The 13,745-nt window shown below is 45.3% G+C and overlaps 1 protein-coding gene across 1 annotated transcript in view; it reads right to left on the reverse strand.

The window, feature by feature from the left end:
* LOC126416816 (microtubule-associated tumor suppressor candidate 2 homolog) overlaps window positions 1-13,745 on the reverse strand; it is a 574,074-nt gene that overhangs the window by 310,399 nt on the left and 249,930 nt on the right. The window contains exon 6 of the mRNA XM_050084699.1: window positions 12,465-12,569. Coding sequence (XP_049940656.1) covers window positions 12,465-12,569 — 105 coding nt within the window. The remainder of the gene's footprint in view (window positions 1-12,464; window positions 12,570-13,745) is intronic.

A 13,745-nucleotide genomic window follows, 5' to 3' on the forward strand; every position in this document is an offset into this window, starting at 1 on the left:
TTTTCTACTGCCCATGGTGGCAACGTTTTGTGTTACTGCCGTTGCTGCTTCTGTCGGCCTCACTCTTAAAACGGCGGTAATGAACTGGCTGGAAGTTTCAGAACATCCAGTCTTTTCTGTCCTGCAAGGTGACGCGTATTGAATCTCAATCCGCTATCCTGTATTCTTGAGATACTTCGTTGGTCCCTGGAAATATTTTCTGAACTGGCACTCACGCTGGGAACTATTTACGGCCCGGCACCTTTGTCGTTACACGGACGAGCTTCCAGACGGAGGTGAGCTTCTGGCGTCAGAGCCTCCTATAGCCCTGAGCCGTAGATCCACGCCACTTGTCTGGAGAGGCGTCTGCCGTGCTGGCAGCCTGCCTACCAGACTCACTCACTCACTCACTCACTCACACTCACTCACTCTCCCCCCCCCCCCTCCCCTGGTTATTAAAAACGCCCCTCACACATCAACGATGCCCGCCATCTGCACGCCACGTGGCTGCCACGTGCTGGTCTCGTGTTGGGGTCATGCTCTTCTTTGCGTCTGCCATTTTTTTTTTTTGGTACACACAAATTCTGAGGTATTCCCGTGTTTGCTGGTGACGTAATAGAAACGTTCTAACCCACGGCCGAGGAGAAGAATCTGGTAAACGGAGACGCAGATACTAATAACAAACATAAAAACTACTCACAGGTACCCACGGCGACACCACCCTAATGCTGCATCTAGCCTCATTTCAGCGAGGCAAGTGGTCCACAAGTTTGTTTACTTATCACATATCCAGCAGACGCCAGCCATTATTGACTAGGTACCGTAGAGTTACAAAAATACTGTGGATGTTGATTCCAGCCTTACACCGGCTGTTGCAAGTAGCGGCATACGTTTCCTATGGGATTGAAACTGCGTATTCTAGCGGGCCAGTCGAAACGAGATACCGTGCTTCTGTGTTCGTGAAACGTGCAACATTTGCCTGTAGCCCTGAAAACACGGCTGTTGTGTTTAAAGACGTGGGTGTCCATAGCGTACTCACCGGGGAGCTATAGCAGAAAGAGCAGCGCTTTGTCACAGAGTGTCTAAGTAAACCTCAATTGCTCCAGGATGAGAAATATCCTCCTGCTGCAACACAAAAAAGGCGAGTATGTCCTGCCTGGGCAGAGTTACAGATGTAAGCGAGGAAACTAGCCGTTCGAATTATCGGGGAGCTTCAGACATTTAACTGAAAACATCTTTACATACTCGCTCTTTCTTATTTTCTGTATCAGCACCAATGTCATATAATATAATGCACTGTGTCAAGTGAAGTGACATGATACATCACGACATGTCGTATAACTTAACATGTGCCAGCATGTAATCCAAGATCACATGATGTGCCACTGAAGTTTCGGATGCATGCATCTCCACTCTGGGAAATTTCCTATTATAAGAGGGATGTTCAATAAGTAATGCAACATTTTTTTTCCTGAAATCTGGTAGATTTTACTCAGGATTCCATTACACCACATTATTTCCCACTCTTTTGGCTACAAACCCGTATTTTTCAACACAATCCCCGTTCAATGTGACGGCCTAAAGACACCTTACTGCCTGTTTGCCCACATGGTACCACTCTGCTAGTCTAGGTCGGAGGCAACGTCTTGCTGTATGGGTAACCCCTTCAGAGCAGCAGACAACCGCCACCATGGTTTAACTGTCTGACGATATGGCTTTGAAATTTTTCTTCGGAGAAGAGCTGGTGTGGCGCCATTCCATGGGTTGCCGTTTTGTTTCCAGTTCGAACTGATGAACTCGTGTTTTATTGTTGTGATGTGTGATGATGTTCGACAAAAAATTCACACTATCAGTCTCGTAGCGTGCAAGCAGTTCCTCTTCCTTCGTTGCTCTTTACGGTCTTCTCTTACGCGGCGAGAAACCCAGCGGACACACACCTATGAGTACTGCAACTGGTGGAGGAATGTGCCAACACTATCAACAGAGATGTCCAGTTGAGCACCGAGTAGTTAGTTTGTGATCCATCGGTCACCTCTAATGAGAGTGTCCGCACGTTGCAACATTGCAGGAGCCACAGCTGTGCGCGGCCGGTCAGCCCGCGGGACATCAGACAGGTTTACGCGACCTTGTTGCTGTGACAGACGCATCGCCCAACGACTCACCGTGCTTGTGTTCACCACCAGGTCTCCGTAGACGTTCTACGAGCTCCTATGAATATTAATTTATTTTTTATTTATTTACACTTCAAGTTCCTTAGCACCAAATTGAGGAGCAAATCTCCAAAGTCATGGAGCGTGTCAGTACTTGAAATTACAACATAAAAGTAATAATACATAAAAAACAAAAAAAAAAAAAATCAAGCCACAAGTTTAAGTAAACTCAATAAACGATAAAACAAGAATCGGCTTCATTTTTCAAGGCACTCCTCGACAGAATAGAAGGAGTGACCCGTGAGGAAGCTCTTCAGTTTCGATTTGAAAGCGCGCGTATTACTGGTAAGATTTTTGAATCCTAATGCTGGCTTATCGAAAATGGATGCAGTAGTACACTGCACGCCTTTCTGCACAAGAGTTAACCAAGTCCGATCCAAATGTAGGTTTGATTTCTGCCAAGTATTAACAGATTGAAAGCTGCTTATTCTTGGGAATACGCTAATATTGTTGACAAGAAACGACGGTAAGGAATATACACTATGTGATCGGAAGTATGCGGACACCTGGCTGAAAATGACAAATTCGTGGCGCCCTTCATCGGCAGTGCTGGAATTCAATATGGTGTTGGCCTACCCTTAGCCTTGATGACAGCTTCCGTTCTCGCAGGCATACGTTCAATCAGGTGCTGGACGGTTTCTTGGGGAATGGCAGCCCATTCTTCACGGAGTGTTGCACTGAGGAGAGGTATCGATGCCGGTCGGCGAGGCCCGGCACTAAGTCGGCGTTCTAAAACATTCCAAAGGTGTTCTATAGGATTCAGGTCAGGACTCTGTGCAGGCCAGTCCATTACAGGAATGTTGTTGTTGTGTAACCACTCCGCCACAGGCCGTGCATTATGAACAGGTGGCTCGATCGTGTTTAAAGATGCAATCGCCATTCACCAATTGCTCTTCAACAGTGGGAAGCAAGAAGGTGCCTACGACATCAATGTAGGCCTGTGCTATCATAGGGTCACGCAAAACAACAAGGGGTGCAAGCCCCCTCCATGAAAAACATGACCACACCAAACACCACCGCCCCCGAATTTTACTGTTGGCACTACACACGCTGGCAGATGACGTTCACTGGGCATTCGCCATACCCACACCCTGCCATCGGATCGCCACATTGTGTGCCGTGATTCGTCACTCCACACAACGTTTTTCCACTGTTCAATCGTCCAAGGTTTACGCTCTTTACACCAAGCGAGGCGTCGTTGGCATTTACCGGCGTGATGTGTGGCTTATGAGCACCCGCTCTACCATGAAATCCAAGTTTTCTCACCTCCCACCTTACTGTCATAGTACTTACAGTGGATCCTGATGCAGTTTAGAATTCCTGTGTGATGGTCTGGATAGATGTCTGCCTATTACACTTACGACTCTCTTCAACGCTTTGGTGCTGCACGTGCCCCTTCACGTTTCCACTTCACTACCACATCGGAAACAGTGGACCTAGGGATGTTTAGGAGTGTGGAAATCTCGCGTACAGACGTATGACGCAAGTGAACATAATCATGTGACCACGTTCGAAGTCCTTGAGTTCCGCGGGGCGCCCCATTTTGTTCTCTCACGATGTCTAATGACTATTGAGGTCGCTGATATGGAGTACCTGGCAGTAGGTGGCAGCACAATGCACCTAATATGAAAAACGTATGTTTTGGGGGGTGTCCGGATACTTTTGTTTACAAAGTGTATATATTGAGAGGCCAGTGTCAAAATACACAGACTCGTGAAAGAGGGTCGACAAGAGGTTCGTGAACTTACTCCACTTATTGCCCGAAGCGCCCATTTTTGAGCCAAAAACATCCCTTTAGAATGGGAAGCGTTACCCCAAAATATAATACCACACGACATAAGCGAATGAAAATAAGCAGACTAATTTTCGTGTCCAACGATCACCCACTTCAGATAGCTTTCGAAAAGTAAAAATGGCAGCATTAAGTGTTTGAACAAGATACTGAACGTTGGCTTTCCACGACAGCTTACTATTTATCTGAACACCTAGAAATATGAAGTGTTCAGTTTCACTAATCATATGCCCATTCTGTGAAGTTAAAACGTCAGGTTTCTTTAAATTGTGTGTTAGAAACTGCAAAAACTGAGTCTTACTGTGATTTAGCGTTAGTTTATTTTCTACAGGCCATGAACTTGTGTTATGAACTGCACTATTTGAAACGGATCCAATGTTGCACACAATACCCTTTACTACCAAACTACTGTCATCAGCAAACAGAAATATTTTAGAGTTACCTGTAATACTAGAGGGCAGGTCAACTGTATAAGTAAGGAACAGGAGTGGCCCCAACACTGATCCCTGGGGCACCACCCACTCGACTGTACGCCACTCAGATCCCACATCACAGCCATTCTCAATACAGTGAATAATGACCTTTTGGTGTCTGTTGCTAAAGTAAGAGGTGAACCAATTGTGAGCTACTCTCTCCATTCCTTAATGGTCCAAGTTCTTGAGCAATATTTAGTGATCAACACAATCAAACACCTTAGTTAAACCAAAAAATATGCCTAGCGTTCGAAACCTTTTGTTTAACCCATCCAGTACCTCACAGAGAAAAGAGAATATAGCATTTCCAGTTCTTAAACGACTTCTAAAGCCGAACTGTACGTTTGATAGGAAAACGTGTGTATAAAATGATCACTTATCCTTACGTACACAGCCTTTTGAATAACTTTTGCAAACAATAATGACATAGAAATAGGACTAAAATTGCCAAGAGAGTTATATGATTCCCAGTAGAAACTAAATTTTTATTTAATTCAGCAGCAATGCTCAGAAAATGACTTAAATACTGTACATATATTTGATTTATTAGTAACAGAAATATTTTTACTGCGAATTGACATTATATCGTGCTGACCAGACACTTCCTTAACAACTGACCATGTGGTTTTAATTTTATCCTGTGAATTAGCTATTCTATATGCGTACCACGTACTCTTTGCCTTCCTAATAACATTTTTAAGCACCTTACAGTACTGTTTATAATGGATTACTGTAGCTTTGTTGTGACTACCTCTAACATTTTGATGTAATTCCCGCTTTGATGATGATTGGTTTATGGGGGCACACAGTTGTGCTATGATCAGCGCCCGTACAAAGTCCCAATTGTTACGCAGTCCAATGTTTCCACAGTCCTCTCTAGCCACTGCCACAAATGAGGATGATGATGAAATGATGAGGACAACACAAACGCCCAGTCCCGGGCAGAGAAAATCCCTAATCCGTGACCCCGTGATCCAGAGGCAGCAACGCTAGCCTCTAGACCACGAGCTGCGGACCGAATTCCCGCTTTGTTCTACATGATGTTCTTATCCCACTAGTCAGCCGCCTGGGCTGCCTTTTACTGTTAGTACCCCGTTTAGGACGTTCTAATGGAAAGGAACTCTCAAAGAGCATGATAAATATGTTAAGGAAACATTACATTTGTCATCTATGTTACCGGCACTATAAACATCCTGCTACTCTTGTTCCTTGACGAGGTTTAAAAAACTGTCTATTGCTGTTCGATTAACTTTCCTACATAGTTTGTAATTATATGTGACACTTGTTTGCATACAAAAGCCTTTTAGTGTTAAAATTTGTGCATCATGGTCTGAAAGGCGATTCACCCTTTTACTAACAAAATGCCCTTCTAGTAATGAAGAATGAATTAAAATATTGTCTACGGCTGTGCAACTGTTCCCCTGCACCCTAGTTGGAAAAAAAGGCAGTCTGGATCAGATCATAGGAATTTAGGATATCTACCAACATCCTTTTTCTTGCACTATCATATACAGAATTTATATTGAAGTCAGCACATGTAGCTGATTTCTGGTAGCTCTTATAAACTAATACAAGAAACCTCCCTAGCTTGAGCAGAAATGCTCCGAAGTCGGAGTTAGGGGACCTATAAACAACAACAATTAGAAGTTAGTTTCACTAAATTCAACTGCGCCTGCATGAGATTCAGATAGCTGTTCAGTGCATTGCCGTGATACGTCTGTGGACGCAAATGGAATACTGTTTTTTTACGTGTACGGCCGCTACCCCCACCCCGCAAGGAAGTCCTTGAAAAAACAGCCAGCTAATCTGTATCCTTGTTAAGAAAGTTTTGATCTGTCAAATAATTTAATTGGTTCTCCGATATACCAATAATTTCAGAGTCAACATTTACAAGCAGTTCACTAACTATATCTCTAACACCTCTTATATTTTGATGAAATATCTACTTGGAAACATGACGTCCTCTGAAGGTGAGCCCTTAGTTAGAGGGACTTCCTTTAAGCAGGTATACCTATCAGCTGACTTCAATCTAAAAAAGGTGCAGGTCTAGCAGCAACTACTACAGGAATTTTTCCGGGAGTGATCCCACCACCACCCACTACACTGTCACCTATAAGCTTTACCAGCCTCCCCTTCCCATGCTGTTTTTCCGGCAAAAGAAACTCGTGACAGCTCTCTGCTTGGGATGCGCCTCCCTTACGGACGCCATTTTGAAAGTTACGCATAGCGCCGCCACCTAACGTAACTTCCTGAAACTATAGGAGCTGAACGGGGAATATTCCAGGATTTTCCACAACAAATTCTGCATTCTTGAAACCGAAACTGGCAGAGAATAAAATGAATTATTTACTGTACGACCATCGTATGTTTATAGATCCGTTTTAAATGATGCACAAGATGGTCTATGCAAGATTTTAGGGAGCCAGATACCACTACGAGGGTAATTTTTTTTAAATTCTGTTCTTTATAACGTGCAGAACGGTTGTGTAGATTCACTAATAACATTTCTGACTGACGTGACGTGGTTTCAACCTTCCGGACAGCATATATCTAGTAATTTGCGGTACTTTAGTGATGATATACAAACAAGCGCCGCTACGGACTAAGAGGCGAAAAAACTAACGTATTTTATTTAATAAAACAGTCCCTGCCGTTGCGTATGAGTTTTTAAAATTGGGCGACTAGCGCCCATTGCTGTACACGAAATGAACGGTGCGCGGCACTCAGATCGTCACCACACAGCCACCTCGGCTTCAACAGCCAGCCTCCGCAGGCCGCAGTTTTAACGGCTCGTTGCGCTGTCGTTACTCTGACCCTTTACATCAGTCGAGAAAAGGCAAAATCACAACTCGTCGAACGACACGACACACGGCATGGCTCCAGTTTGTGTGTAGTCTGGCCCACGGAAGTGCCGAGCTCCAAATGCCCACTTGCATGTTGTTTAGTTGGCGATATCCACTCGGGAACTTTTTTTTCTTTTTTTTGGGGTTTAAGGGCGCTCAACTACTGAGGTCATTAGCGCCCAGTCACAATTGTTAAGAGCACATAGAATGGTTCAAATGGCTCTGAGCACTATGGGACTCAACTGCTGTGGTCATAAGTCCCCTAGAACTTAGAACTACTTAAACCTAACTAACCTAAGGACAGCACACAACACCCAGCCATCACGAAGAGCACATAGAATCTAGTAAAACTCAAGGGGTGGGGGGGGGGTGGGGGACACCAGGAAGTTCTTACAAAGATGCAGATAAAATAAGTGAAAGAGTTAGATGTCTTTGGACAAGCCAGTCAAAGTAATGAAACGAAGAACACGAGCAGCTGCTCGAGCGTCATCAGCTAAAATATCCCGTAAAGTAGATGGCAGAGACAGGACAACACGAGATTGACTAAAACGGGGACACGACAATAAAACATGGCGCACTGTTAATGCATGACCACAAGGGCACTGCGGGGCTGGGTCACCGGAGAGCAGATAGCGGTGGCTAAAGCGGCAATGCCGAATCCGCAATCTGGTCAGAAGGACCTCTTCTTGCCGAGATGGTCGGGAGGAGGTTGTCCAAGCAGTTGGGAACGGTTTTACTGCCCGGAGCTTGTTTCCTTGAAGTGATGACCCCTCCTACAAACAACCCCACTAATGTCAGATGACGGGACACAATGGGAGGCTGGCCGAGGCAGGAGGACTGCAGCCTTGGCTGCAGCATCAGCAGCCTCATTCCCAGGCACTGCTACATGGCCGGGAACCCACAGAAAGCTGATAGGAGAGCCATCAGCAGCAGAAGAATGGAGGGACTGCTGGATCCGTTGCACCAAGGGATGGACCGGATATGGAGCTCCAAGGCTCTGAAGAGCACAGAGTGAATCAGAGCAGAGTACATACGATGAGTGGCGGTGGCGGCGGGCATACTGAACGGCCTGATGGAGAGCAAAATGCTCGGCCGTAAAGCTGGAACACTGGTCGAGGAGCCGGTATTTAAAGGTGACGGCCCCGACGACAAAGGCACAGCCGACACCATCGTCAGTTTTGGAGCCATCAGTGTACCACTCGGGAACTGATTTTACTAGTAACTCGTCATTGTACAAAGTATTTCTTTTCTTCTAATGTATGTAAGATGATTTACTGTAAGGTAATGGTCGCGAATCTCGTTACAGCCAGTTCCCTGTGTTCCTGCACGTAAGTGAAAGACGACGGACCTCCTGTCCAACTTCACAGTGAACGATAAGGCAAAATGTTTAGAGCAGTGGCAGAAACGGATGTAGCTGTGGGCGGTATTTTCTATACGACGATCAGTAAAAAATATGGGAGGTAGGAAATTTTGCGACATCCTTTGTGCCAGATCACATTAACTACAGTTTCGTGTGCAGGTAACACTTGCAGTGAAATGGCCGCCGACTGCGGCTGAGTCTGGTGAGTGGCACAGCGTAAGAACAATGTTCATGGCCCAAGGACAGTCCCCTTACGGTAACCACTTGCTTAGAAATTCGACGATTTTCGTTTGTATTTTGTCAGACCTAGGTATTTCGAAGGTGTTAAGCAGGTATTTTACATGGGAAAAATACATTACCGAATAGATAATGTATTGTTCAACCTAATTCTTTTTTGTGTGTTCATGTTTCAAGAGATGTATAGCATTACTGCGTGAGGCTGCCAACATACTGGAAGATCACATCAGTCGCCAGGCGGCGCATCAGTTCGAGCAGCCGCCTGTAGATGGCCAATACACACTGCTTCCACACCACGTCCACCAGCGCAGCGTATTCGTCCGCCGACGTTGTTGATAGCCGCCAGAAGGCGTGTACGACCTCCTTTTGCCCGGAGTTGTCTCAACAAGTCGTTGGAACTCCCCCTGCAGAAAAACTGAGCCGTGCCGCCTCTGCAGCCGTCCTTAATTGAGGAAGTGTTGCCGCTGCAGGATGGTGTCCACCAACTGACCTCCCCATTATGTCCCATAAATGTTCGTTGGGATTCATGTCGGGCGACCCGGGTGGCCAAATCCTTCGTCCGAATTGCCTAGAATGATGTTCAAACCAATCGCGAACAATTGTGGACCGGTGGCATGGAGCATTGTCATTCATTTACATTCAGTCGTCGCTCGAGAACATGAACGGCTGCAAATGGACTCCAAGTAGCCGAACGTAACCGAGACCCAGTCCATTCTAGTAAACGCAGCCCACACCATTATGGAGCCACCTGCAGCTCGCACAGTGCCTTGATAACCTGGGTGCACGGTTTCGTGACGTCTGCCCCACACTCGAACCCCACTATCAGCTGTTAGCGAATGAAATCTGAATTCATCTGACCGGACCACGGTTTTCCACTCGGCTAAGGTCCAACTGATACGGGCACATGCCGAGGCGGTGCCGTGTCGTTCGTCTCCTGCCATAGCCCATTAACACCAAATTTCGCCGTACACTCCTAACGGGTGCGTCCGTCGTACTTCACACACTGATTTGTTGTGTAGCACTGACAACTCTATGCAAACGCCGCTGCTCTTGGCCGGTAAGCGAAAGCCGCCGACCACTGCGTTGTCTGTGGTGAGAGGTAATGCCACACCCTGGACGCTGTGGATCTCGGAGTACTGAATTCCCTAAATATTTCCGAAATGCAGTGTCCCGTGCGTCTAGCTCCAACTACCACTTCTCCTTCGAAGTCTGTTACTTCCCGTCGTGCGGCCACAATCTTCTCGGAAAGTTTTCACGTGAATCGCCTGGGTGCAAATGACAGCTCCGACAACGCGCCTCCCTTTTATACCTTGTTTACGCAATACTTCCGCCACCCATGTCTGTGCATATCGCCGTTCCATGACTTCAGTCACCTCAGAGTACATCGCTTCTGACTAGTACTGGAACGGATGGAGACGATGCATTTCTCGCGAGTTCCGCTCAGACGACCACAGTTACGAATTAGCAGTCGCTATTTACGGAGAAAAAGATAAAGAATTATTCAGACACTCGTGTGCGAACAACTAAATCATATACCGCCAGGAGACTGAAGTTTTTTAGATTTTCATCGTATTAGGTGTAGGACATAAGTTGGCACACATCGAGCTGTTACCAATGTTAAGGGGAGGTTTACTGTCCTCTGGATCAAAACACGATTATTTTTAAACTGCAATTTTGGATCCATAAAAGTGTTTAGAATCCACCGCTGAAACGGCTTTTCCGAATACGGAACGGAAATGTCTGTAATTCGCGGTTGAACAAAAAATGCACCTGCCCGAAATCGGCCCTTTTCACGCAGCAGTTTTTTTTTTCGGGAATTTCGACTTTGTAGCCCCGAAGAATTATTCTCTGTGCTTGCCCATAATTAAAAATGATAAAGTGATCAGGGAGTTTACGACGTACTACGGCTTGGCAATCCGACGGCATTCCAATTCGGTGGAACAGATGAAGAAGGCAATTTGGGCAACGTATTTCCACAAGTGTTCGACGGATGACCACCCACAACACCAAAAATTGTCCGGCTGGGGAAACTAGTTGGTGCAAGTGGCGCATTGCAGAGGCTACCGGAGATCTGGACGAATATCAACACGACCAATCGCTCTCCAAAGAAGTTCAAAAAATTATTCATCCTATCTACGAGGCCCTTTCGGAGGACGCGTTATTGTACCGGTGCTTGGGAGGAAACAAACAAAATTCAAATGAAAGTTTGAACGCGTGTGTTTAGAAATTAGCCCCCAAACATTTGCATTCTGGTGCGAAGACTGGAGATAGCGACTTTCCTGGCAGTGAGCAGCTTGAACGAAGGGTATTCAGCAATTCTGAAGACCATGACAGCGACGGACGTCACCCTGGGACTCTGTTCGACGCAGTTCGCCGAGCATTCTGACGACCACCGGATGCAAGCGGCCAAAAACCGCTTGTCACCGGCCGTACGCGCGGATCTCGAGCAGCGCTGGATGGCCCAGATCGAGCAGAGCGCCCTCTATGTGGAAGAGGAAGGACCACTTTATGGACTCGGAATAGCACATTGAACGCCATAATATTGCAGTTATACGTAGTCAAAACTTGAAGGCGTTTTTCTCGAAACGACTTTTTTTTATCGCGCGGTATGGTAACTTCAGATCTACTGAACCGAGTGGCATGATTCTTTGTTTCCGACGAAGCTAACGAAGCTGTCTAGGAATAGTACCACTTTTATTCCGATCCATCAACGAAGTCGAAAAATCCATGAAAAACCCTATTTTTTCAAATGGCCGCCATTTTGTTTCCTATGGTCCAAATAAATTAAGCGAGGTTCAACGTCTAAAAAATCTCATATTTCTCTAACATGAATTCAATTTTGATGTCAGACGAGCCGGCTGACCCGTGACGTACCGCGCGTGGAGGTCTACATCGAAATTTTGTTTCGTTCCGACGGCACGTCCGCCTTTGCTCTTCGACATTTCCAGTTTTTAGAAGAAATATCAATCAACATTTTGACCAAAAGTGACATAACACATCCAGAGAAAAAAATTCTCAAAGAACATGCTTTTTTTTCGGGTCGAAGATAGTAAACCTCCCTTAAGTGAAGTTTTGTACCACCACTATCAATAAATGTTAGAGTTTCTTACTGTGTTGCCACAGTTTTGTTCCAGTGCATATTACCATATTTTTCATAGAGCAGTGGTAGAAAGTAAGTCTCCTGCTACTGTGGATGTTTGGGCTGCATTGATTGTAACTTTCAGTAAGAACATCTAAACGCCTTCCACCCTCTGAAATACTACCGTTGTCCTGCCGAAGACCAGAATCATAATCACGGTGTAGGTCGTGACTCGTTTTATTCCCTTAGGATCTTCGCTTACACACTACCTAAAAAAAATTAATAACATGAATTTTGCTATTTTTTCCTGAAAAGGCACTTACCGCTTACTTTTGGTATAAACATTGTTCAGTTTGCATGTAATGAACGTCACACGTATAGACATTAACTGCAGGACACACACAGTGAAGCTTGATTACGGAAGCGACAAGGGTGAGGCATGCGGACTGCGGACTGCGGGCAGGCTAACGTGATTTGCAGCGGGTACTCACGCTGGTTCTGTCTGCGCGCCGGCTGGTGAGACGCGGACGAGTTGAGGGACCCATCGCTGAGTGGGCTGTTCGCTCGAGTCGTATCTGCTCGCTTTTTCGCTGATCCTGCAACAAAACAGGTAAATATTCCCTTAATAACCATCCTACAAGTTTTCCGAGAACACGAATACGTCTAAATCTTACCGTTATGTTTGTCCTCAGATGAAAATAAAATCCTGTGATTGGGGTTTTTGTTACAGTAGCCAATGTTATATACTCTTTCTACATGGCTAGCACAGCTGCAATCACGAGATAAACTTTGCTTATTTCTTCAAAACAATACTACTTGTTGGCCATTGTTAATTTAACCAAGTACGTCATTCTAATGCGCGTGTGTGCGTGTGTGCGTGCGCGCGCCAAGACTGCGTATGACCCCACATGTGCACTGTGAAATCCCCCACATACGTACTATGACACGATTTAAAAAGTGGAAGGTAACAAACCACATTCGCACACAACATTGTATTTGAGAAGAACCAAAGAGATTTTAACTACAGACTTCCATTCCAGCACTGCCACCGACCTCACCTCGTAATTAAACAATTCAAAGGCTGTTTCAACGTTGTCATTATTTCGGCAGAACTATAAGCTTGCTCAATAGATTGTTTGGATATACTGCAATTGCCTGAGTTCGGCCAAAGTTTTATTTTCAAGTCGCCTTAAACAAGAGCACGAATACCAGCCACACTACATGCGAATTTAGTGAAGCTGACATCAAAATAGGTCTACAGCCAACATTTCCTAGCAGCTATACCGGAGCACGAAACACTGCCCTATTGCTGGTTGCCTATCAAACGGCACCCAGGGGCAACAGGAATTGAGTCCTAGTATTTCACACGAACAGTGACGGAATTTAAAATACAGACATAATATGCTCATTGAGAGGTTTATACGAAAGTTTCCACGCAGTAAGGCCAGTGCTACAGTTACAAACTATATTTATGTCCAGACTATATTCGCCCAGTATTTGAGAATCAGAGCATTCAGCGACTTCCAATGAACTTCAAACATTATTTCAAACATTATTTCAAACCTTTTCTCCACCTTTTCTCGCTTACGTGCTCAAGAGCAAATAATGAACACTTTAAATCATTTATAAAATAATCATAAGCTTGAACCTGTATTATACGAGGAAGTTCAACTCTCTGAAGACCGACCACTTAGAAGGATGTCGGCCCTAGAGAACTGGCCATTTCTGACAATATTTAAAGCCTTACTGCCACATATGTAACATATTTTCAA

The sequence above is a fragment of the Schistocerca serialis genome, chromosome 8 (assembly GCF_023864345.2).
Source record: "Schistocerca serialis cubense isolate TAMUIC-IGC-003099 chromosome 8, iqSchSeri2.2, whole genome shotgun sequence".
Classification (NCBI taxonomy): Eukaryota; Metazoa; Arthropoda; class Insecta; order Orthoptera; family Acrididae; genus Schistocerca; species Schistocerca serialis.